Genomic DNA, 25,706 nt, shown 5'->3' with positions numbered 1-25,706 from the left:
TCCAAGGCTGTAAGGAGATCAGGAGCTAAGTGGCCCCAGCTGAGCCCAAACTGAGCACCAGTGAACAAGTTATTGTTTGGGTAAATGCCACTTGGTGGCATTGTTGACGACTCCTTTCAGCACTTTGCTGATGATGAAGAGTAGAATGATGCTGTGTCAATTACCAGTTGGATCTGTCTGCTCTTGCAGATTGTGGTTGTTTCTCTGCCACATTGCCTCGTGGGTTCCCAGTCTTAAGTTACTAGCTCTGTCAAAATCTTTTCCATTTAGGTGGTGTTGTCACACAACATAATTGAGGGTATCGTCAATTTGAAGATGGGACTTTGTTTCTCTAAGAACTGTGCAATGGTCACTCCTACCAATACTGTCATGGGCAGATGCATTTGGTACATTAGATTGGTGAGGATGACATCAAATAATTTTTGCCGAATTGGTTCTCCCACCAAGCCCAGACGACTAGCTAACTCCTTTAGGGTGCGCAGCGTGGTCAGTAGTGGTGCTACCAAATCACGTCTTGTGATGGTTGTTCAAGTTCTTACCCAGAGTACATTCTGTACTCTTTGTCACTTTCAGTGCTTCTTCCAAAGCAGTTTTCAACATTGAGGGGGTACTGATTCATCAGCAGGGTAAGGGAGGGGAATCGATAGAAGGACTTCTTTCACTTGTTTGAGCTGATACCATGAGACTTCACAGGGTCTGGAGTCAATGGTGAGGAGTCCCAGGGAAATTCCTATCTTACTGTATACTATACTGCCACTTTTGGTGGGTCTCTACTGCCAGTAGTCAAGACACACCCAGGGTTGGCGATGGTGGTGCCTGGGATCCTGTCTTTAACTATTATTTGGTTAGCATCCAATGTCTGTCTAGTTGTTGTTTGACTTGTCAGTGGGACAGCTTCTCAATTTTGGCACAGGCCATGGTCACTTACAGTGTCTAGGCTTATACAGAGAATTTGTCCAGTTTCATTTGTTATCATATTTTCTGTAGAAGTTTGATACAATGGGCATCATTACTGAGACTAGCTTTTAACTCTAGATTTGTTAATTGAACTTAAATTCCACCAGCAGTCATAGTGGCCTTGAGTCCCGAGAGCATTCGCCTGGGCCTCAGGATTACTAGTTCAGTGACGTTATATTGTGCCACTTTCTCCCCATATCTGATAGTGTGCTGTGTTCACATGTGGATCCAGTAAGAAGTCTCATCAGATGAAAGAGCAGCGTTCAGAAAGCTTGTGATTCTAAATAAACCTGTTGGACTTTAACCTTGTGTTGAGACACTTCTTGTTCTACCCATCTTAGTACAACGCTGGCATCTCCACCTCATCACAAATGGATTCACTTACTTATCCATGAATGCAAAAAGGAACAAGTTGTTAACGCACATTGTTCTTAACAGTTGTCATTGTTGGTTTTGGAAGTAATAAATGCAGTGGAATGAAGTACACTATCCTGTTGCAAGTATCAAGCTTATCTTTTTTTTGCTATAATATGTAATTGTCACAGTACTTTGTATCTACAATAATATATTGTTTTTTTTTTCAGATTAAAAAAATCCTACTGAAGAATGAATATTGAAGACAAGCTTGATCGGATTTTTCTTAAATGCGGCAGTATAAATGAAATGCAGTCTTCCAGACCGCTAGTGGTGGTGGGTGGGGTTGCTGACCAACCCTCTGTACATATAGGAGCGCAAGAAACTGTGTTAGAAGAGAGGGAGATCTCTCATGAAGAAATCCTCCAACAAGAAGCTGGTTTGCAGGGAAGTACTCTCCCACAGGAGGAACTGATTTCACATGATGAGCTAATGATCCATGAGGAAACGGTCAAAAATGATGAGGATGAAAATGATGGGCATGAAAGGCTTCCACAAGAGTTAACATATGAGTTAAACGTAAGTGGTATCATTTTACTCAAATTATCTTTTTCATTTCATCTAAAGAGCAAAACTGAATAGGTAGTTTGGCAACTTTATATTCTTAATGGAAAGCAAGGATTCTATCAGTGTTTCTTTTAAAATATTGCTGTGCCTTGTATGTGCATTAATATGGACAAAAAAAAGGACATGACTACCTGGCCTAGCAATTCCATCCTAGTCACAAGAAAACCAGGCACCAGAAGTCTCAATGTTATCTTCCGTTAAAAGTCATGTAATCTCTTCCCCAACTTGCAACTGAGTCTTTGGCTAAATTTGTGAACCCAACTCTCCACTTACCTGATGAAGGAGAAGGGCTTCGAAAGCTTGTGATACCAAATAAACCTGTTAGACTTCAACCTGAGACTTCTTATTGTGCCCGCCCCAGTCCAACGTTGGCATCTCCACATCATGGCTTCTCAGGTTTGATTCTGATTTTTTGAACATTTTCTAACATGAACCATTTATAAGATTGCTTGATAATTGTGATATAGTAGTACATACTATTATTAATTCTTGGCCAGAAACATTGTTGGTTTACTCTCTCCTGTTCCAAGGTATGTGGGCGGCACGGTAGCGTTGTGGTTAGCACTGCTGCTTCACAGCTCCAGGGACCTGGGTTCGATTCTGTGTGGAGTTTGCACATTCTCCTCGTGTTTGCGTGGCTTTCCTCCCACAGTCCAAAGATGTGCGGGTTAGGTTGATTGGCCATGCTAAAATTGCCTCTTAGTGTCCTGGGATGTGTAGGTTAGAGGGATTAGCAGGTAAATGTGTAGGGATATGGGGATAGGGCCTGGGTGTGATTGTGGTTGGTGCAGACTTGATGGGCCGAAGGGCCTGTTTCTGCCCTGTAGGGTTCTATGTTTTATGTTCTATGTTAGATAGCAGTTGCTTTGATAGTTTGCAATATTATACTAAGTTGCCATTTAGATCTGTGGATACATTCTATGAACTCCTCCTCAAGGCTGCCTTGACCAACCTGGTTTGACCAATTGATATGTAGATTAAAAGCCCTCATGATAACTGCTGTACCATTTTTACATACATTAGTTATTTCTTTGTTTATTTCTTGCCCCATCATGATGTCAATATTTGATGGCCTCTTGACTATGCCTATTAGTGACTTTTTCCTCCATACGATTTCTAATTTCCATCCAAATGGATTCAACTTTTTTTTTCCGTAGAACCTATATCATCTCTCGCTACCGCCCTGACATCACCCTTAAATATTAGAGCTACACCACCTCCCTTAGCTTCCTGTCGGTCCCTCTGAACAGTTTGATACCCCTGGATATTCAACTCCCAGTTGTGACCATCCTGCAACCATGTCTCTGTAATGGCCACCAAATTACACTCGTTCGCAATGATGTGTGCTGTCAACTCATTTATCTTGTTTTGAATGCTGCGAGCATTCAGATGAAGTACCTTTGTTAGTTTTTCTACCACCTTTTTGAATTCTAACACTTCCATTAATAACATCTCCTGAGTTCTTGTTCCTTTCAATTTTTTTCCTGATTTTTGATGTAGTTGGAACCTTCTCTCCACATTTTGTCCTCGCTCCCTCCTTCTCGCACTCCTTATCTAGGTTCCCACCACCCTAGCATATTAGTTTAAACCCTCTCTATCTGCTCTAGCAAACACTCTCCCTAGGACATCAGTCCCAAGTTGTAACCCGTCTCAATTTATACAGGTCCCAATGCCCCAGGAGTCTGAAACTTTCCTCCTGACGTCACCTCTTCAGCCACGTATTTAGCCAATATATCCTCTCATTTCTACTGACTAGCAGGTGGCACTGGTAGTAATCCTGAGATCATTACCTTTGAGGTCCATTCTCTTAACTTTCTTCCTAGCTGCCTGTATTCTGCTTTTAGGACCTCATCCCTTTTTTTAACCTATATTGCTTGTATCAACATATGCTACGACCACTGGTTGTTCGCCTTCACCCTTCAACGTGTCCTGCAGCCGCTCTGAGATATCCTTGACCCTTGTACCAGGGAGGCAACATACCATCCTGGAGTCTCACTTGCGGCCACAGAAACACCTGTCTATTCCTCTTACAGTTGAATCCTCTATAACTATTGCACTGGCATACTTTTTACCTTTCCTCTCTGCAGCAGAACCAAACATGGTGCAACGAATTTGGCAGTTGCTGCTTTCCCTAGAGAGGTCATTCCTCTCAACAGTATCCAAAGCCCTATATCTGTTTTTGCAGGGCAATGGTCACAGGAGATTCCTGCACTACCTGCCTATCTGTTGCTCTGACCAGTCACCCATTCTCTCTGCCTGTGGAGTCTGAACCTATGGTGTGACCAACTCTCTGTACGTGCTATCCATGACTCTCAGATGCTCCATAGTGTCTCCAGCTGCCATTCTGGCTCTGAAACTCGAGCTTCCAGGAGCTGTAGCTGGAGACACTTCCTGCACACGTGCCGACCCAGGGGACTGGAACTGTCCCCAGCCTGTCACATGGAGCAAGAGGAGCAAACCATGGCTTGGAGCTCTCTTGTCATGTTTTACCCCTTTAAATTAAACTTTTGAAAGAAATTTTGTTTCAAATATATACTATTTTCTAGGGCCCTTCTTTCCTGCTCCTTGTTACTATCGAGTATACCCTTTTCAAACTATAAACTACAGAAATTACACAGAAACACTATAATAGTGTACAACTACAATACCAAGAGTAAAAAAAAACAATCAGCACTTTCGCTTGTAGCCTCTGCTGCCAGTTTCACCTAACTCCCTGTGTTCATCCAACTCCGAAAGCGCTTCTTTCAGCCAGATAGCACTCACCGTGCAGGCAGAGCAGCACTCTGAGGCCTCTGTTTTTGTAGGCACAACTTACAAGGCCCTAGAACTGGTTTTAACTAGTTGTACGAACAACCAGCCAAGTTCAGTTGAGAGCTGACTTAGCTGATTCCTGTTGCAGGAATGCATAAAATGCAGCTTTTAACTTTCCAAATAAGAATTAATTAAACTCTCCCAGAAAGCAAGTTTAATGACTCCTTACCTCCTTATAACTCACTGTGTTCATCCAACTCCAAAAGCATTCCTCTCAGTCAGACATCCCTCACCGTGCAGGTAGGATGTTCCATGTTAGGGTTTTTTTGTGGCTTTTGGAGGGAAGCTTACAGATGATTGTGTTCCCTTACATCTGCTGTCCTTGTTCTGCTAGGTGGGAGAGATCACAGGTTTCATAGAATCCCTACAGTGCAGAAGGGGGCTATTTGGCCCATAGAACCTGCACTGACAACAATCCCATCCAGGGGCCTATCCCTGTAACCCCACATATTTACCCTGCTAATCCCCCTGACACTGAGGGACAATTTCCCATTTTAGCTGCGCATCTTTGTCGAGTGAGCATTAATAGTTTGCTACAATGCATTTTATAGATGGTACACATGCCTGCCACTCTTGCAGCACTGTTGTGCTTGTAGCATGGCACGATTCTCTGCAATATTGAATTAATTTGATTTCCATTCCACTTTGTCATTCTAAAGGTGAATGTAAAACAGGAAATCCAATATGCCGAAGAAGCTGGACAACTGAAGAAAGATAAAGGGCAACAAAAAGAACCAATAGATTTGCAAAAGAAAAAGAAAAGGAAGCAACGTTCTCCTTCTAAGGTAAATCATAATCCACTTTGTATCGAATGCACGTTTTCCAGTTATTTTTCCACACCTGCAGACAAAAAGGGGTCAAGATGTGAGATGGTTCAGGAACACCTTGGCTCATGTTGTTTGACTGCTGTCAGTCTAACCCAGGGTATTTAGCACAGTTGAATGGATCAAACTGATCTAATGGAACGAAAAGGACAGTGGATGCGAAGTTGACTGAGTGTGAGGAAACAGAGGTAACGATGAATGGTTGCTTTTCTGGACTAGAGTATGGTGGGGTAGGTATTAGAACCACCGTTTTTTCTTCATCTACATTAATGATCATAAAATGGAGTAGGCCATTTAAAAACTATATATACATAAATTTCATGGGATGCATGTGTGGCTGGCTAGGCCAGCATTTTTACTAACTATCTCCAGTTGCCCTCGAGAAGATGGTGGTACCTTCTCGAGTGTCTGCAGTCCATCTGGTACACCCACAGTGCTGTTTAGGAAGGGAGTTCCAAGATGTTGACCCAGCATCAGTAAAGGGAGTTAATTCATTCAGCCTGTCAAGCCTGCTCTGCCTCTCAGTGAGATCATAGCTGCTCTGATTGTGGCCTTGACTCCACTTTCTTGTCTCTCCCCATAACAATTGACTCCCTTCTGAATCAAAAATATGCCTAACTCACTGCCTGGAATATATTGAATAACCCAGCTTTCACTGCCTTCTATGGAAAGGAATTCCAAAGACTAAAGACCTGGGAGAAGAAATACCTTATCTCAGCCATAAATGGGAGACGACTTATTTTTTAAACCATGCTTCCCAATTCTAGATTCTCCCATGAAGGGAAACATCCTCAGCACCTATAACATCATGTTTCAATAACATCATGTTTCATTCTTCTAAACTCCAGTGAGTGTAGACTCAGCCTTTCCTTATAGGATAGTGCTTTAACATCTCAGGAATCAACCAAGTGGCCCCTCTCTGAATTGCTTCCAATGCAGGTATGCCATTCCATGAGTAAGAAGACCAAAACTATTATGTTGTGCTCCACAATGGTCTCACCAATGTTATGTAAAGTTGTAACAAGACTTCTTTACGTTTGTAATCTCCCTTGCAATTAAGGGTAACATTCCATTTGGCTTCCTAATTACCTTCTGTAAATGTGTGCTGATTTATGTTAAAGGCCACCCAGATCCTTCTGTACTGCAGAATTCTGCAATTGCTCTCCCTTTAAATAATCTGAATTTCTATTCTTCCTGCAACAGACATACAAGGAGCTGTTCAGCCCCTTGAGCCTGTCCACCATCTCATGAGATCATAGCTGATCTGATAATAAACTCATATCAACATCTCACCTAGCCTTGATCACCCCTCGCATACCAAATATCTCTCCACCTCTGCCATAAATTAAATATTCAAAGACCTTGCTTCCACATCATTTCAAGAAGAAAGTTCCAAAGACTTGTGATCCTCTGAGTGAGAAAATTTAATTTCTTCTGGTTTTAAAGGGGTGACCCCTACATTTTTAAACAATGACTCGTAGTTCTTGATTCTCCCATGAGGAAGCATCCTGTCTATATCCACCCTGCCTCTCTATATCCACCCTGCCAAGACCCCTCAGGATCTTGTATGGTTCAATCAAGTTGCCTCTTACTCTTCTAAACTATATCAGATATAAGCTTAACCTGCCCAATCTTTCCTCATGGATGAACGACCCATTTCAGATAATTGAACTGCTTCCAAAGCATTTACATCCTTCCTTAAATAACATGACCAATACTGCACACAGTACACCAAATATGGTCTCACTAGTGTCCTGTACAACTGAAACATAACCTTGTATTCAAATCCCCTTGCGATAAGTGATAACATTCTTGTAGCTTTCCCAATTACTTGCTGTATCTGCATACTAGCCTTTTGTTATTTATGCAGTAGGACACCCAGATCCACCTGCACCTCAGAGCTCTGCAGGCACTCACCATTTAGATAATATGTTTCTTTTTATTCTTCCTGCCAAAATAGACAATTTTACATTTCCCACATTGTATCTCAATTGTCAGACCTTTGCCCACTCACTTAACCTATCTGTGTCCCTTTATAGCCTCCTTGGATTCTCTTTCTTACCTTTCTTTGTGTCATCATTAAATTTAGCAACCATCTCTTCAACCTCTTCATCCAAGTCAATTTTATAAATTGTGAACAGTAGAGCTTCCAGCGCTGATCACTGTGGCGTAACAAGTTTGAAAAACCTCTCATTTTCCACCTGATAATTTTTTGCCCAGTTATCTACATCTCATTCTAGATTCATTGTATCCTCTTCAACTAGCTTTCCTATCTTTGTATCAAGTTTGTCGACAATACAATCTGTCCCTTCATCCGTCACTAATATAACCAGTTGAGGTCCAGCAGCACTGATCCCTATGGCACTCTGCTGGTAATAGTTTACCCACCTGAAAATGACCTATCTATCCTGACTCTGTTTCTTGTAAGTTAGCAAATCCTCTAATCATTTTAATATATCGCTGTAAACTTCATGAACTCCTGTGCAGTAATCTTTTGTATGCACCTTATCAAATACCTTTTGGAAATACGTGACATCTGTTGTCATGACAGCCAAGCTTTAAGGCTACTGTAATGACAGTAGTGACCCATAAGTGATCCTAAAGTTTGGTGCATAGGGAACACTTTCAAAATTTGCTGGTGACCCAAAACTTGTAAGTATTGTGAAATGTGGAGAAGAAAGTGAAAGATGTTAATCGGTCACAAACAGGTTAGTGGAATGGTTGGATATGTGGCAAATAAAATTGAAGGCAGAGAAGTTTTAAGTGAAATATTTTGCTAGCAAGACAAAGAAAATGCAACACAAACTAAAGGTTACAATTCTAAAGGAGCTGCAGGAACAGAGGTATATGTACACAAATCATTGGCAGGTGGCAGAGCAGCTCAAGAGAGCAGTATAAGGCATACAGGATCCTGTAGAAACGCAAGGCAGTTACAGTGCAGTTTATAAAACATTGGACTGCCCTCAGCTGGAGTAGTGTGTCCAATTCTGGGCATTATGCTTCAGGAAGAATGTGAAGGCATTGGAGTGTGTGCAGAAAAGATTTCTGAGAATGGTTTCAGGGTTGAGGATGCCTCTCTGAAGTTCCCAGGTAAGGGTTTAGTTGGCAGTTGTCCAGAAGGGCTAACTTCTCCTGGACAATTGCACTGTGCTGGGAACTATCTGACAAAGCAATTCTAATCACTAACTTTGGATGGTTCTGCTAATTTTACACTTGTAGTTACTCTAAAAGAGTTAGAGAAAAAACACTTCTAACTTCAGTGTAAACCCCACCTCCCCCAGTGGAATAAATGCTGCTGATTGGACCATAACTTCCTCAGAGAGACAATGAGGAAGTATCGAGGGAGGATGTTCATTTGGAAAATGAAAAGCAGTAAGGTGCTATGGTTGGCTACAGCATTCCTCAATGAAGAAACAGAAAACTGAGCAAGGGTTCCAGTTCCTGGTCATTATCTGTGGCCATCATGTGTGCACACATGTGGACATTGAACTAGGGGAAGATCAGATTCACTTGCATTACCCTTGTGATTGTTTTGACACCATTGAAGCATATACTTGAAGAATGATCACATGGATAAAATCCTGCTGACACCTATGGGCAAATTACTCACCTTTGCACAGCACCTTCAGCAGAAGCCGGGAGAGAAAAACGGGTTAAGAAACAAAATAACTTATATTAAAGAGCTTTGAAATGAACCATGTTGTATAAGAGTGAATTTTTAATTTTGAATATTTGTTGAATGTTCAGTACATTAGTGGTACAAAACTTTTTCTTTGCCAAATTTTAAATTTCAGCATCAGGTGCTCTAATTCTCTGTGATATAGGCCAGAATTCCCTGACCTCACTTACAGCCGCGTTTCTCCTGCCTGGTTGCAGTAAAGGGAGTTTTGGCTAAGCACCAAATTCTCTGTTCTCGCTGGCAGTAGTGGCGATTGAGATTGGAGAATCCCGGCTATAGTCTGTGTAGAAAGTCAGTTTAAATTTGTAAATTACGTTTTACCAAACACTAAAAAAGTTTAGTTACGTTCAGCTATATGTTACAATTTAATATCAACATCAAGCTTTAGCATGGTATCTTTGGTTTGCTTTAAGAGAAGCAGTTTGGTAAATTGATTGATATGATCTTATTTGGAATGAGATTGAATGTTGATTCTCCATAATTTCTCTTCAGATTCTAACGATAAATGAAGATGGATCGCTTGGACTAAAATGCCTGAAATCTCATATTTGTGAACACTGTAATGCTGCCTTTCGTACCAACTACCACTTACAAAGACACGTTTTCATCCACACAGGTATACCTCATTTGACACCTATAAACCCGTTCATTAGATCCTATTTTTTAAATATACAAAACCTGGTAGAATTTTACTGATTGAAAATATAACAGTTATCAAAAATAGCAATCAACAGTATGTAAATCTTAGTAACCAGTCACAAATGATATCCAATGTGATTGACAAAGCTAAACTATTCCTCCTTGTTCTTCTCAACCTTTCTGTGGCTATTGATACAGTTGACAACTCCATCCTCCGCTGCTCAATACTGTCTTCTTGCTGTGTGTATTGGTTCCATTCTTAGCTATTTAATTGTATTCCGAGATTCTCAGCTGCAATGGCTTCTCTTTCTACACTGTTACCTCTGATGCCTTCCAATAATCTCTACTTAGTCCCCTTGTGTTTCTTATCTGCATGTTGCCCCTCCGTGATATCATCTGAAGACACAGCCTTGGTTTCCATATATATGCTGCTGACAGCACCAGCTCCACCTCACCATTACCCTTCCACTGTCTCTAAATTGTCAAATCAGATGAGGAGAAATTAAATATTGGAAAGAGTGAACCCATTGGGTTGGAGTTTATGGCCCTTTCTGCCAGTGGGATTCCCATTCCTGCCGAAGGCAATCCCTGGTGGCAGAATAGGCGAGTCACATAAGACGGCATAGACGTCCATGGGTCAGGAAGATCCCACCGGAGGCCAATGGTGAGGCACCTCCACTGCTGGAAAACATGCATGTGACTCATCAGACATTAAAGCAATCCATATCCTTATGTAACAAGCCTTGGACAACATTCAGACTTTGTTTGGCAAGTGACAAGTAACATTCTGCCACACAAATGCCAAGCAGTTACCTTCTTCAACAGGGAGACTCTAACCATCTCCCCCCTGCATTGCTGTCACTGAACTCCTTCGATCAATATCCTGAGAGTTACTATTGACCAGAAACTGAACTGGACCAGCCATATAAACATTGTGGCTACAAGAGCAGGTCAGAGGCTGGGAATATTGTTGCAAGTAACTCATCTGATTTTTCGAAACTTGTCCACCATCCATAAGGCACAATTCACTTGCCTAGGTGGGTGCAGCTCTAACAGCACTCAAGAAGCTTCACACTATCCAGGACAAAACAGCCCGCTTGATAGGCACCCTGTCCACCACCTGAACATTCACTCTTTCCGCCACTGATGCACAGTGATGGAGGGGATACCGTCTACAAGATGCACTACGGCACCTCACCAAATCTTCTTCAGCAGTACCGTACAAACCCAAAGACGAGGGCAGCAGATGCGTGGTAACAGTACCACCTGTAAATTCTCCTGCTTTGCACACACCGTCCTGACTTGGCATTATATCGCCATTCCTTCACTATTGATGGATCAAAATCTTGGAAATCCCTCCCTAATAGCACTATGGGTTGCAATGGTTCAAGAAGGCTTTTCCAGGACAATTGGAGATGAACAATAAATGCTGCCCAACCACCGATGCCCACGTCCTGTGAAAGAATTTTTAAAAAATTGAATCTGAACCAGGCTGTTTGCATATTTGGTGTCATATTTAACCCTAAATTGAGCATCTGACTACATATCCACATCACTCTGTCTACCCTTGTAAAATTTTCTAATTTGCCCCTGTCTTAGCTCATCAACTTGTTGCAACTTGGTGCCTTTGTCACTTTTGTGTTTGAATGTTCAGTGCATCTCTGTCTATTTCTCATGTTCTAATTTGTTTGATTTGATTTGATTTGATTTATTGTCACATGTATTAGCATACAGCGAAAAGTATCATTTCTTGCGTACTATACAGACAAAGCATACCGCACAAGCCTGTGTAAGCCTGAGGTCATTTAAACCCAATTCCGAATCACTTTTAGCTCTGTGATTACTGATCTTCATGAGGAACGCTTGGATTTTAAAGTTCTCATCCATGCTTTCAAATTCCTCCATGTCCTCACTCTTTCCTGTCCTCCAGCTCCACAACCCTCCAGCTACCCTGAACTCATCTAATTCTGCATCCCCCACTCACCCTACCTGATTTCAGCTGTCCAGGCTAAGCTCTGGAATTCCCTTCCTAAACCTTTCCACCTCTCTTTCCTCCTTTTAAGATATTTCTGTAAATCGTACTCCAGGGCCAAGCTTTTGGCTTTCTGCCCTAATATCTCCTTGTGTGGCTCAGTCACAACTTTGGTTTTATAATGCTTTTGTGAAGTGTCTCAGAACATTTTATTATGTTAAAGCTGCTGGATCAATACAAGTTGTTGTAAGTCTAAACTATATTCTATTTGTAATTTAATTGAGTTATTATTTTTCATCCTTTGTTTTTCTGCCCCTTCCAATGGAAAATTGTTTCCAACCGAGCTATTTACAAATTTTTATTGATTTGATTCCATGTTGTCTGAGTTCTCATGCTAATATTCATGTGTCATGAACAGGATACAGATATAATACTCCTGAAGAGGAATGTGTTAGATATACAGAATGTTTTATCAATCTCTCTATATAGCATAGTTAGTAAACACGGAACATGCCCACACATGTGATTTTAGCCAGTATTTACACTGCCTAAGTCTTATTTTGTATTACAGCAAATTTTGGGATCTTTAGCTGGTAACGTTCATCATTTTTGTGACTATAGTGCTCCTTGCTGTGATTCCAAACCTTTTTGTTTTCATTTTAATTGAAGGTGAAAAACCATATCAGTGCAGCCAGTGTAGCATGCGTTTTATTCAGAAATACTTGCTGCAGAGGCATGAGAAGATTCACACTGGTAAGTAGGATTGAATTTATAGTGGATTGAAGATGCAGCATATTTAGTTCATGTGTTTATCTTGTTTATTGTTCCTGAATATTTTCTTGCATGCATTTGCAGAACACAAACTAGGCGCTAGTTCTTCATTTCCATTTGTGCTATTTTCCTCTTTGTTCCACCCCTCCCAACCAGTTAAGAGTCAAGAGTCAAAAAAGTAACCGCCCTATGTGACCATATTGATTGAATAATAGAAATTAAGTTCAAAGACAAAATAAGTTAGTTTGCATGGAGTTTTACAGCACAGAAAGAGGTCCTTTGGCCCATCGTATCACTTATCTGTTCTAATTCTATTTTCCAGTACTTGGTTCATAACCTTGTATACTATGGTCTTTCAGGTGCTCATCTAAATGTTTAGCACTGCTTGAAAAATTACTTCTGTTCATCCTTTGTGTATTTGCTTTTGTCCTACAACAATATTTTGGAAGATGTGGCAAATATTGTAAATTATTAAATTATCCATTGTTTTAAATTCTGATCTAATCTGATCAACAGTATGATTATGTCCTGGCCCCAGCCCTGTGATTTTTCCTGCACATGCGTTCCTTTAATTGGCTGCTTAATGCTTTCAATGGTAGTAAAATATTCCAAGGCACTTCACAGGAACATAGTTGCCCAGCCGGAGAAGATAACATTCTGAAGCCTAATTTAAGAAGTTGGTTTCAAGGAAGTTTTGAAAGGCTGAGAAACATGGGGAGGGGGATATCTTCTGTCCGTTGACCAATTTTCAGTTCACAGCTTGTCCCATTTGCTTTAATTTTGCTTTGGTGTGGGGCCTTATTGAAAGCCTTCTGCAAATCCAAAAACACCACATCTGCCTGTTTTTGCATCTTATCTATTCTGCTGGTTACGTCCTCAAAAAAGCTCTTATCAAGTTTGTCGATCATGATTTCCATTTTATAAATGCATTCCTACCATTTTTTTCTATGTCTCCAGTTATCACAGCCTTTATAATAGAATCCAACATTTTCCCTACTGTTGAGGCCAGCAGGTCTGTAGTTCCCCATTTTCTTGCTTCCCCCTTTCTTCAAGCAGTGGGGCTGTATTTGCCGCCTTGCAATCTGTAGGAATCATTCCAGAATCTGTAAGATTTTGGAAAATGACTGTAAATCCATCCGCTCTCTACAGCCACTCTTTCAGTATTCTGGGACGTAGATTATCAGGCATTGATAATTAATCAACTTTAAATTCCATTAATTGCTCCAGTAATTTTTATTCTATAACACTAATCTCTTCCAGTTTCTCATGCTCACTGGTCCTTTGGTTCTGCAGCATTATTCAAAGTCTGATGTTCCATGTGGGTTTGACGTCATTCGTTTGATGCATGCTTTGAACATATGTAAAGAGAGCCTTTAAATAAAAACACTCCAGGTGCCACATTTCAGTGAAACTGTGAGAATGTTATTAGTAAATTAAAAATAAACTATGCCTTTCACATACCAAAACTCGTCACAATCTCAGAATAGCACAGCGCAGGTGGGGACCATTCAGTTGATCAGTCTGTGCTGGCCATTTCGAAGAGAAATCTGGTTAGTCCTGCTCTTTCTGTCTCTGTCTCTGTCTCTGTGTCTCTCTCGCTCTCTCTCTCTCTCTCTCTCTTCCCCCACCCCCCACCACTTCTCCACACCCCTGATTTTTTTTTTCTCAATATTTATCCAAACCCCCTTGAATCTGTCCCCACCAGCCTCTTGGGGATGTATTCCAAATAATAAACATGTGTGTTTAAAATAAAAAGCTTTTCCTCACATCACCCTCTGGTTCTTTTGTCAATTACTTCTTAAATCTCTGTCCTCTCATTATTGGCTCTTAACTACTAGAAGGAATTTCACTTCATTGTATTAAGTCCTTTATGATTTTCAATACCTCCTAATCATCATAAGAAATATTTGACCCTTTAAATCCATTCTGCATGCAATAAAATCATGTCAATCTTAGCTATACTTTTTTTCACACAATCCCCATATTCCTTAGGGGCAATTCTCACAGCCCACTGCTCTGCTGTAGCTGGTTAGTGAGGGGCAGTGTTGGAGCTGGGCCGTAGGTCCAAGAGGCCAGCAATCACGCTGTGGTGGGGTTGGAGAGGCAGCATTGCGAGGCTGGCCAGCGATCGGGAGGCCGGCTACTGGGCATGCGCCGATCTCTGTTATGACAGATTGGCACATGCACAGTGGCCCGCTCAGCGCTATGTTGCCAGCATCTTTAGCGGGAATGGGCCCCACCGTAGATTTTTATGGAGATTCATGCGAGTGCACTCTGTGCACCAAGTGTGGCAGCTTAATTTTGAAAATCCTGCTTTAAAAAAACCAGTGGGATTTATTCCAGTTTTTATGCAAATTCAGCTCCTGATTTCCACAGTATCCAAATATCTCTCAGTCACTTACTTGAATATATTTAACGAGTGAGCATCTACAGCTCTCTACGCTGGAGATGTCCAAAGGGTCATAACCCTTTTGAAAGAAATGTTTTCCTCACCCTGATCCTAAATACCTTGGTCCTAAATGCCTCAGTCCTAAATTTGTTATTCCGTGACTGAGACCCCTAATTCTAGAGCTGCTAGCCAAAGGAAACATTCTACCAGCACCCACTCTGTCAACCTAATTCTCCTAAAGTGTAGGGAATATAGACCCAGTCTGCTCATTATTTCCTCAGTGGACACTGCTGCTTCACAGTGCCAGGGATCTGAGTTTGATGCCCGGCTTGGGTCACTGTGTTGAGTTTGCATGTTCTCCCTGTGTCTGCGTGGGCTTCCTCTGGATGCTCTGGTTTCCTCCCATAGTCTGAAAGACATGCTGGTTAGGTGTATTGGCCATGCTAAATTCTCCCTCAGTGTGATGGTGTCATCAGCAAATTTCGACACCCTGCACTCGGTTCCCTCCTCCAGATCATCTATATAAATGGTAAATAGCTGAGGCCCCAGCACCGACCCCTGGGGCACCCCACTAGTCACCAACCGCCAATCCGAATAGCACCCATTGACCCCCACTCTCTGCCTCCTATTTGACAACCAATCCTCTATCCACGCTAACACCCTACCCCCAACTCCATGTCCCCTGACCTTCTGCAATAACCTCTTGTGAGGTACCTTGTCAAACGCCTTCTGAAAATCCAGAAAGACCACATCCACCGGCTCTCCTCTATCCACTGCCCTAGACACATCCTCATAGAACTCCAGTAAATTTGTCAGACACGACTTCCCTTTAATGAAACCGTGTTGCGTCCGCCCTATCAAGCAATTCCCTTCAAGATGCCTCGCAATTTCCTCCTTAATGACAGATTCTAACATTTTACCTACCACAGACGTTAAACTAACCGGCCTATAATTCCCCGCCTTTTGCCTGGCACCCTTCTTAAACAACGGCGTAACATTAGCCGTTTTCCAATCTTCCGGCACTTCCCCGGAATCCAGCGACGTCTGGAAAATAACCACCAAGGCATCCACTATCACCTCCACCATTTCTTTCAGAACCCTCGGATGCATTCCATCCGGTCCTGGGGATTTGTCCACAATCAGCCCCTCCAGTCTGTCGAGCACCACCTCTCTAGTAACAGTAATGTCATTAAGACCCTCCATTCCTACCACCTTTCCATTGTTAACACCCGGCAAATTATTCACGTCCTCCTCCGTGAAGACAGAAACAAAAAAGTTATTCAAGACCTTAGCCATATCCCCATCCCCTACCACTAGCTCCCCTTTCTCATCCTCTAAAGGACCAACGTTCACCCTAGCCAGCCTCTTCCTTTTTATATATTTATAAAAACTCTTGCTATCCTTTTTTATATTAAGTGCTAGCCCAGCCTCATAGCTTCTCCTACCCTCCTTTATCAACTTCTTTGTCAATCTTTGTTGACATTTAAACCTTTCCCAATCCTCTTCTCGCCCACTGCTCTTAGCTACTCTAAATTCCTCCGCTTTTAATTTAACACTTTCCTGATGACACCAAGATTGGGGGAAAGGCAAATTGTGCGGAGGGTGTGGAGAGTCTGCAGAAGGATCTAGATAGGCTGGGCGAATGGGCCAGGAAATGGCAAATGGAATTTAATGTTGGCAAGTGTGAGGTGGTCCACTTTGGTAGGAAGAATGGTAGGAAGGACTATTACTTACGTGGCGAAAAACTGCAGCAGGCGACGGTGCAGAGGGACCTCGGGGTCCTTGTGCATGAGTCGCAAAAACCCAGCTTGCAGGTGCAGCAGGTGGTCAGGAAGGCGAATGGGATGCTGGCCTTCATAGCGAGGGGGATTGAATATAAAAGTAGGGAGGTCTTGCTGCAGCTGTATAGGGCATTGGTGAGGCCGCAGCTGGAGTACTGTGTGCAGTTTTGGGCGCCGCACCTGCGCAAGGATATTTTGGCCCTGGAGGGAGTGCAGAGGAGGTTTACTAGGCTGATACTGGAGCTGAGGGGATTGAGCTATGAGGAGAGGCTGAATAAACTAGGCTTGTACTCGTTAGAGTTTAGAAGAATGAGGGGAGATCTCATTGAGACGTATAAGATGATGAATGGGATGGATAGGATAGAGGTGGAGAGACTCTTCCCGCTCAAAAAAGACAGTAGGACTAGGGGGCACAGCCTCAAGATAAAGGGGAGGCGGTTTAGAACGGAGTTGAGGAGGAACTTCTTCACTCAAAGGGTGGTGAATCTCTGGAATTCTCTGCCCGTTGAAGTGGTGGAGGCTGCCTCGCTAAATATTTTTAAGAAGCGGGTTGATGGGTTCTTGATAAGAGAGGGGATTAAGGGTTATGGGGAGAGGGCGGGAAAGTGGAACTGAGCCACGACAGATCAGCCATGATCTTATTGAATGGCGGGGCAGGCTCGAAGGGCTAGATGGCCTACTCCTGCTCCTATTTCTTATGTTCTTATGTTCTTATGTTCTTATGTTCTTATGTGATGGAACGGGTGCCGGTGTGTGGCGACTAGGGAATTTTCACAGTAACTTCATTGCAGTGTTAATGTAAACCCACTTGTGATGCTAATAAATAAACTTTAACTGGACAATCCCCTAATCGCCATGCTCAGTCTAGTGAACCTTCGTTGAACTTCCTCTAAGACTGATACATCCTTTCTTGGATAAGGAAACTAAAACTGTAAACAGTACTTGAGGTATGATCTCACCAAGACTCCATTCAGTTGCAGTAAGATATTTTACTGTTATATTTCAATCACTTTGTAATAAAGACTAAAAGTACCATTTGCTTTCCATTGTTTGCTGTACCTGCATGTGTTAACTTTTTATGATTCATTTTACAAGGTCACATATTTCCTCTTGAGTGCCACATTTTCATTTATTTCTTCTGTCTTTTTTCCTTCCAAAGTGGGTATGTTCTCATTTCTCTACAATATAGTCCATCTGTCATGTTCTTGCCTACTCATTTTATCTGTCTAAATCCTTTTGTACTTCCTCAGTAAACTTTCAAATTTCCTTTCAGTCTTCCCTGCTTTAAGGAAGACAATCCTAGCTTCTATAGTCTATCCACATAATCCTTCTTCTCTGATCTCCTCCTGTTTCAGCATATTGTTTCTGTACCCTCCAAAGCCTTCATATCTTTATTGTGTGGCCCAGAACTGGACACGATACTCCAGCTAGATCCAAATTACTGTTTTATATAAGTGCTAGCTGTAGCAAACTTGGTTCTACTCTGACCGAGATTAGCTAACTCGGTCTAAATCAGTGACTAAATACGGGATGTCCGTCTGGCTCAGTTACCCAGAGCCTTAACCAGCTGACTGATAATTGCACAATACATCAGTAAATATAAAGCCGCTCAGAATATATGCTACTGAATTTACTCTTTCAAATATTATTTCTAAACAGATTAACTTGTTCGTCTCACGCACATACATCTGGCTCATATGGTGCATTTGAAGATAGAGGGCTTCTTCCCAATAAGATACTTTTGAAGTGTAGGTTATTTGTTCATTGGCAAATATGATAGCCAATTTGCACACAGCAATAGCTGATGAGTTCCTGCTCCTCATGTTTAATACATCTGTACATCTATAAATTTTTGATCTTTTTTGATAAATATGTGCTTGTTTAGCAGCCACAGATTCTAAGTGGCATGGTTAACCAACTGTTTCCCATAAAGTTAAAGTTTTATGGAAGTTTGACTTTAGTTAGTGCAGCACAATGATTCACAGTAGATGTGCACATGTAATGTATCCAGCAGTAATTTCAGCAAGTCATTTGATTAATTAATCAATGCCCAGCAAGCGAACAGTGGATTCAGCTCAAGTCTGACACCTCCAGTTAACCTGCTGATGGTTGCTCTCTTGACTCGCATTTAAAATGACCATTTGGGTGATATACCAAAGGGCATTCAACATTTGTCGAGCTATAATGATTATCAGAAAAGGATGAACTGTTTCAAGAATAAATGGCCAAGTCGGTGATCTAACCAAAGTGCGCTCAACATCCACAGAACGGTAACGATTATCGGAAAGGGGTGAACTATTTTAGGAGTAGACAATATTGGCGAAGTAGCATGTTGTATTATTTTAAAAATAGTTTCAATCAAAATATGCGCATTTTCAAAATTAATGCTGATTTCTAGCATCTTATAGTAGGTTATCCACAAAAATGACTTAGTCTAAAATTTGTGTAAAAATAATACATTAACAGATTACAAGTGTATTCATTTGAAAATGGTGTTTTCAGGTGAAAAACCTTTTCAATGTGACGAATGTGACATGAGGTTCATACAGAAATATCATATGGAGAGGCATAAGCGCACTCACAGTGGGGAGAAACCGTATCAGTGTGAATACTGCCACCAGGTAAGAATTGACTAATGTACTTGTCACTAAATGTGTGAAGCGCAGATTAAGTATAAAGTTCTACAGCACAGACGGTGGCCATTAACCCATCATACCTACACTGACTCTCTGAAAAACTGATTCATTGTTTCTGTCTCCCTGTACGTTCCTCAAGGCCATATTTTTTCCCATTCACTTAAAACTACTTTTAAACACTTTTTTGGATTCTAATTCTAGCTCTTGAAAGACGAACAGCACGGTGGCACAGTGGTTAGCACTGCTGTCTCACAGTATCAAGGACCTGGGTTTGATTCCAGCCTTGGGCCACTGTCTATCTGCAGTCTGCACGTGCTCCTTGTGTCTGCGTGGGTTTCCTCTGGGTGCTCAGGTTTCCTCCCAAAGTCCAAAAGATATGCTGGTTAGGTGTATTGACCATGCTAAATTCTCCTTCAGTGTACCCGAACAGGCACCGGCGTGTGGCAACTAGGAGATTTTCAGCGTAACTTCATTGCAGTGTTAATGTAAGCCTACTTGTGACTAATAAATAACTTTAAAAACTTTAGTCCAGATCCTATATGAATAATATTGAAACCTCAGTCCGAGTGCAGTGTGGATTCACTGGAATGCTGCCAGATGTAAGGAAATACAAATGAAATGAAAGATTTGGGACGGTTGGGGTAGAAATTGGGACTTTTTATTAAAACAATGCAGATTATGGCACGTAGTGATTGTAATGTTTTGAAACTATGAAAGCTTGGACCAGAAGCTAAAATCAGAGGCAATATTTGAGCCTGGAATGAGGGACCACATTTAAAATAATAAGGGAACAGAGAGAAAAGGGAACTTCTCAATTCAGTGTTGAGCTGTGGATTTCAATGATTTAGGCAATATTTGAGCCTGGAATGAGGGACCACATTTAAAATAATAAGGGAACAGAGAGAAAAGGGAACTTCTCAATGCAGTGTTGAGCTGTGGATTTCAATGATTTAGTTATAAGGTGTGCCAATATCCAAGTTAGATTGGATACGTGGATGAATGTGGGTGAGTGAATGTGATTGAGATTGTTGGCTTGCCTGAGAAATAAATACCACCATGGACTAGTTACACTAAAGCGGCAACTTCCGTGGTGTGCGCTTTTATGACCTAACTGCTGTCTGCATTTGAACAAATATAATTCTTCTAATCATTGCCCATTCTGCTGATCTTAAATCTTATGTCCTTTACTGACTTTTTAGTGGAAATTTATTGACCCAACTGAACTTATTTTTGGTTTCTTCTTGACTTCGTTCTCTTTCATAACGAAATGCCACCAGTTTCTCTCTATTTTCATAATAGCTTTGCTTCTGTATCCTAAAGCCCTATAAAATGTGAGATAACATATATTTTAAACAGCTGTTATCAGTTCGCCTTTCATTTAGAGGCGATGGCCTAGTGGTATTATCGCCAGACTATGAATCCAGAAACTCAGTTAATATTCTGGGGACCCAGGTTTGAATCCTGCCACGATAAGATAGTGGAATTTGAATTTGATTGAAAAAAATATCTGGAGTTAAGCATCTACTGATGACTATGAAACCATTATTGATCGTCAGAGCAACCCATTTGGTTCAATAATGTCCTTTAGGAAAGGAAACCTGTTGTCCTTACCTGGCCAGGCCTACATGTGACTCCAGAGCCACAGCAATGTGGTTGACTCTCAGCTGCCCTCGGGAACTAGGGATGGGCAATAAATGCTGGCCAGCCAGCGACGCCCATGTCCCATGATGGATATGAATATAAAATCAAACTTATATGGTGACACTTAGGGTCTTGTAACGTCCCAAGTACTTCACAGACAAGTACTTTTTAGAAATGTATCACTTGCAGTGGTTAATGGACGTTTTCTTGAACGAATAGGATGTAAAATTGATATCTCCCAAGAGTCAAAATTAAGACTGTAGTTTCTCCATTAACTACTACTCTTGTGTTCTATCTTTTGGTCATCTAATATTCACGATGAATAAGTTCCTTTTAATTATTTCTGTTTTAACTTTAGCAATAAGCCTCCCAAGTGGAATCTCACCAAATGCCTTTTGAAGAACTGTGTACAATTTGTTGCTATTTCAAGATTTAAAAATTTGAGATAAGTAATGCAAGTTGAGGCAAATTAGCAAAGTGAAAATTTGCTGTTGAAGAGATTTGGAATTGACAGATCATTTTAATTGGACGCCTTCGAATGAAGCATAGGCTAAAGACATCTACAGCTTGTACCTTTATCATTACATTCTTCTATATACTCAAAAAGCTATTAAATCTTTTCGATAAAAGATGCCAGATTCACAACCAGGCTTGCTGTCCCTAATTAATCCATGGCTGAGATTCTCCAGCCATTCACGTCCCACCACCGCTGCCTGAGAGGGTGGAGAATTTGGCGCTGAGCCAGATCTCTGTTTGCTGCAGCAGAGGGGAGAATCCCACAATCGTTCATAGGTAGATTTGTTGCATAGTGCATCCCCACCAACTCAGATCCATGTAATATCCTAGGAGATATTGAAAAATATTAAAAATCCAGGCAATAAAGGGCAGGAAGAAATAGAAAATTCCTCTCCAACCTCATAACTTATTAAAACTTGTCAATTAGCAAACCTCAATCCTGATTTCCATTCTGCAATACTGACCTTTTGTAAGATGTGACCCCACTCCAGCCAAAATGGGTCTAACTCTCAATTGCAGGAATGCATCGAATTGATGTTCACCATATAAGCCATCAGCTGGTGTTGTAAGTCCAATATTTTTATGGAAAAGAAGATCCACTTAATATACAACTAGTTCTGCCCTTGCTTACCATGTACGCATGACATCTGGTCCTTCCTAACCTATTAAGTTGAAATAATTGGTCCAAGTATAGTCAATTTACTATAAATTGCAGCATATAAGATGAGCCAGTTTTCCAGCCCCGAAAATCATACTTGTGCATATACTCGAAATATAAGTCAATCTCACTTTTCAACCACAACATCATAGAATCATTGAATCTCTACCATTCAGAAGAGGTCAATTGGCCCACTGTGTCTGCACTGACTCTCTGACTGAGTATCATACGCAAGCTCTCTCCCCCACCCTATCCTTGTAACCCCACACACTTCCCATGCCAATCTATCAGACAGTTACCCAAGACTGGAATCGAACCAGTCCCTGGTACTGTGAGGTAGCAGTGCTTGTCAGTGTGCCGCCTCCATGCCGTGGTCATTAGTGGTCAGCCCCAATTTCTCTCTCAAAATGCATGTTTTTCTCACCAGTATCTTTTAACTGGGTGTACGAAGATGACATGGGCTGTGTTGCTAAGATAAATGAGAGTTTAAGACATGCTCACCCTTTGTGTCGGACTTAAATGACTTTTCAAAATGGTGACCGCCTACATCAGCAGTTCACTTTTATACTCAGTGTAAAGTTGATGCAGCCACCTCTCCCTGTTTTTGAAGGGATTTTTGAGGCTTCTCCAGGTAACTTGTGTACTGATATCTACAGTTGATTTTGCATATATGTTCTTCTACCTTCCTGCTTAGATCCTCCCTCTTGAGCTAATCATGGTAACTAAGGTGCTTCAAACTAGCCATTCATCTTGTGCCCCCCCCCTTCCCCCCTTAGCACCTTTCCCAAAGTCTCCCAGTATATTGTGAGGAAACCAAAACCGGTAGATGTATTCTAACATGTCTAACCAAAGTCTTTTACAAGGATAAAATTATATGAGAAAAGCAAAATGCTGCAGATGTTGGAAACCTGAAATAAAAACAAATGCAGGAAATACTCAGCAGTTCTGGCAGTATCTATGAAGAGAGAAACAGAGTTAACATTTCAAATCATTGACATTTCATTAGAATTATAAAGAATTGTCTCGCAAATGCACAATAAAACTCTGTTCCCTGCTAGCTCTATCTCAATCTTCAAGGCATTGGTTATGAACGTTTTGTCATTGGTTCTTAAAAGATGCTAGTAACTTTTACCTCTGGCATTACTACTTTTCCCTTTAGGTCTCAGCCTTAATTCAGAAGGTTGTAGGTTCATGTCCCACTCCAGATGCTGAGTGAAGGAGCAGCGCTCCAAAGCTCGTGATTCCAAATAAACCTGTTGGGCTTTAACCTGGTGTTGTGAAACTTCTTACAATGCCCACCCCAGTCAAACACTAGCATTGCCACATCTTAATTGGGTTAGTCATAGTGTAAAGAGTTTAGCAGATTTCTTGAAGTGTACTCAGGAGAGCTTTTTGTGTCAATATGTAGAAGATCCAACAAGGAACGGTGCAATGATGGATCTAATTCTGGGGAACAAAGCTGGACAGGAGTTTGAGGTGGCATAGGGGGAGTATTTTAGTGATGGCAACTACATTACCGTACAATTTAATTTTATTATGAAAAGGGAAAAAGATGGTCTGCGAAGAACAGTTTTGGATAGGGGAAGGCAGATTCTATTAAAATAAGACTGGATCTGACCAACGTAGACTGGGAACAGCTTCTTGTGGGAAAATCTACAACTGAGCAGTAAAGGGTGTTTAAAAAGGAAATGCAGAGAATACAGGCCCAACATGTAGGAGCAACAAGCCCAGAGAACCATGGATCTCTAGGAATGTTCTGGATCCGATAGAAAAGAGAGCTTTTAGCAGGTACGAAAGGAACAAATGAGCAGACGTCTTTTGATGAGTATAGCAAGTTTAGTGCGGGAGCTTAAGAAAACAATCCTGAGAGCAAAGAGGAGTCACAAAATAAGACTGATGGGTAAGATTGGGGAGAATCACAAAATATTCTATGAGTATATTGGGGGAAGTGGGTATCCAGGGAAAGAGAAGGCCCCATTATAGACCACGAGGGCTATCTGTGCCTCGAGCTGGAGGACATCGGTATGGTGCACATTTGTCTACACTTGGGAAAAGGAGGATCTTGGTACAGAATTCAGGGAGAGGGACTGTGAGGCTTTTGAACATTTTGACATAGGGAGTGGAGGTTTTGGTGGGCTTAAAAGTGGCAGGTCTCCAGATCTGGATGTTTTGTATCCCAGGCTGCTGCAGGATACAAGGGAGAAAATATGGATGATCCAAATTTTTTAATTCCTTTTTGACTGCAGTGGAGGTGCCGGAAGATTGGAGGACAGCTTATGTGGTTCACTTTTCAAGGAGGATTATAGAGATAAACCAGGGAATTGCAGAGTCTCACATCAGTGGTAGGGAAACTATTGAAGAAAATTCTGAAGGAGTGAATTAATCTCCACTTGGGTGAGGCAAGGTTTGATCAAGGAAAGGAAGCATGATTTTAACAAAGGGAAGTTATGCCTAACAAATTTTGAAGAATTTTTCGAGGAAGTGATGAGGGTAGTGCAGTTTATTTGGATTTCAGCAAAGCCTTTGATGAGGCCCCACATGGGAGACTGATAAAGAAGTTAAAAGTACATGGGATCCACGGTAACTTGGCACGTTGGATCCAAAACTGGTAGGAGACAGAGGGCGGTGGTAGAGGCTGTTTGTGTGACAGGAGGCTGGGATCCCTGTGCTACCATCCCAGGTGTACATTCCAGACTCCCACTACCCTCTGGGTGGAAAAAAACCTTTCCTCAAATTCCCTACCACAAGATCAGTGTTAGGTCTCTATTGTTTGTAATATTTAGAAACGATGTGGATGAAAATGTGGGGGTGGCACAGTTTTTAGCACTGGTGCCTCACAGCACCAGGGTCCTGGATTCGATTCCCAATTTGGGTCACTGTATGTGCGGAGTTTGCACGTTCTCTCCTTGTCTGCGTGTGTTTCCTCTGGATGCTCCGGTTTCTTCCCATAGTTTGAAAGACCTGTTGGTTGGGTGCATTGGCCATGCTAAATTCTCCCTCGGTGTACTTGAACACGTGCTGGAGTGTGGCGACTAGGGGATTTTCACAGTAACTTCATTGCAGTGTAAATGTAACCCTACTTGTGACACTAATAAATAAAGTTTGTGGATGACGCCAAGATTGCCAAGGTGGTTAATAGTGAGGAAGAAGGTTTTAGATTGCAGGAAAATAAAGATGCATTGGGCAGATAATGGCAGATGGAATTAACCCTGTAATTTAAATCTGCTTTTAATACTTGAGTATCCTCTTAACTCTCACATGTAGTATGGTGTCAGGCATAACTTTCAGCTAAAAGGAACTGATTTAATGCAACTGAGATTTCAAAATGCCATGCAAGTTCTTCAGTAAGCCGAATGCTCAACTATCCAGCAACAACTTGTAGTGCAGTAAGGTATCTTTGAAGAGTAACCTCAGGTTGTTGCTTAATACTTAGATTAGCCCTCTCTCCCCG

General features: G+C 41.5%; 1 protein-coding gene across 2 annotated transcripts in view; it reads left to right on the top strand.

Moving 5' to 3' along the window:
* Window positions 1-25,706, top strand: part of znf148 (zinc finger protein 148) — a 54,132-nt gene that overhangs the window by 24,652 nt on the left and 3,774 nt on the right. For both annotated transcript variants that reach the window (XM_080199240.1, XM_080199239.1), the window contains 5 exons: window positions 1,542-1,890; window positions 5,409-5,534; window positions 9,745-9,868; window positions 12,533-12,616; window positions 19,307-19,425. In XM_080199240.1, coding sequence (XP_080055366.1) covers window positions 1,564-1,890; window positions 5,409-5,534; window positions 9,745-9,868; window positions 12,533-12,616; window positions 19,307-19,425 — 780 coding nt within the window. In that variant the 5' untranslated portion in view covers window positions 1,542-1,563. The remainder of the gene's footprint in view (window positions 1-1,541; window positions 1,891-5,408; window positions 5,535-9,744; window positions 9,869-12,532; window positions 12,617-19,306; window positions 19,426-25,706) is intronic.

The sequence above is a fragment of the Carcharhinus amblyrhynchos genome, chromosome 11 (assembly GCF_965287045.1).
Source record: "Carcharhinus amblyrhynchos chromosome 11, sCarAmb.v2.hapA, whole genome shotgun sequence".
Taxonomy (NCBI): Eukaryota; Metazoa; Chordata; class Chondrichthyes; order Carcharhiniformes; family Carcharhinidae; genus Carcharhinus; species Carcharhinus amblyrhynchos.
Note: the sequence above shows the minus strand (reverse complement) of the source record. Positions and strands in the feature narration are given on the sequence as shown.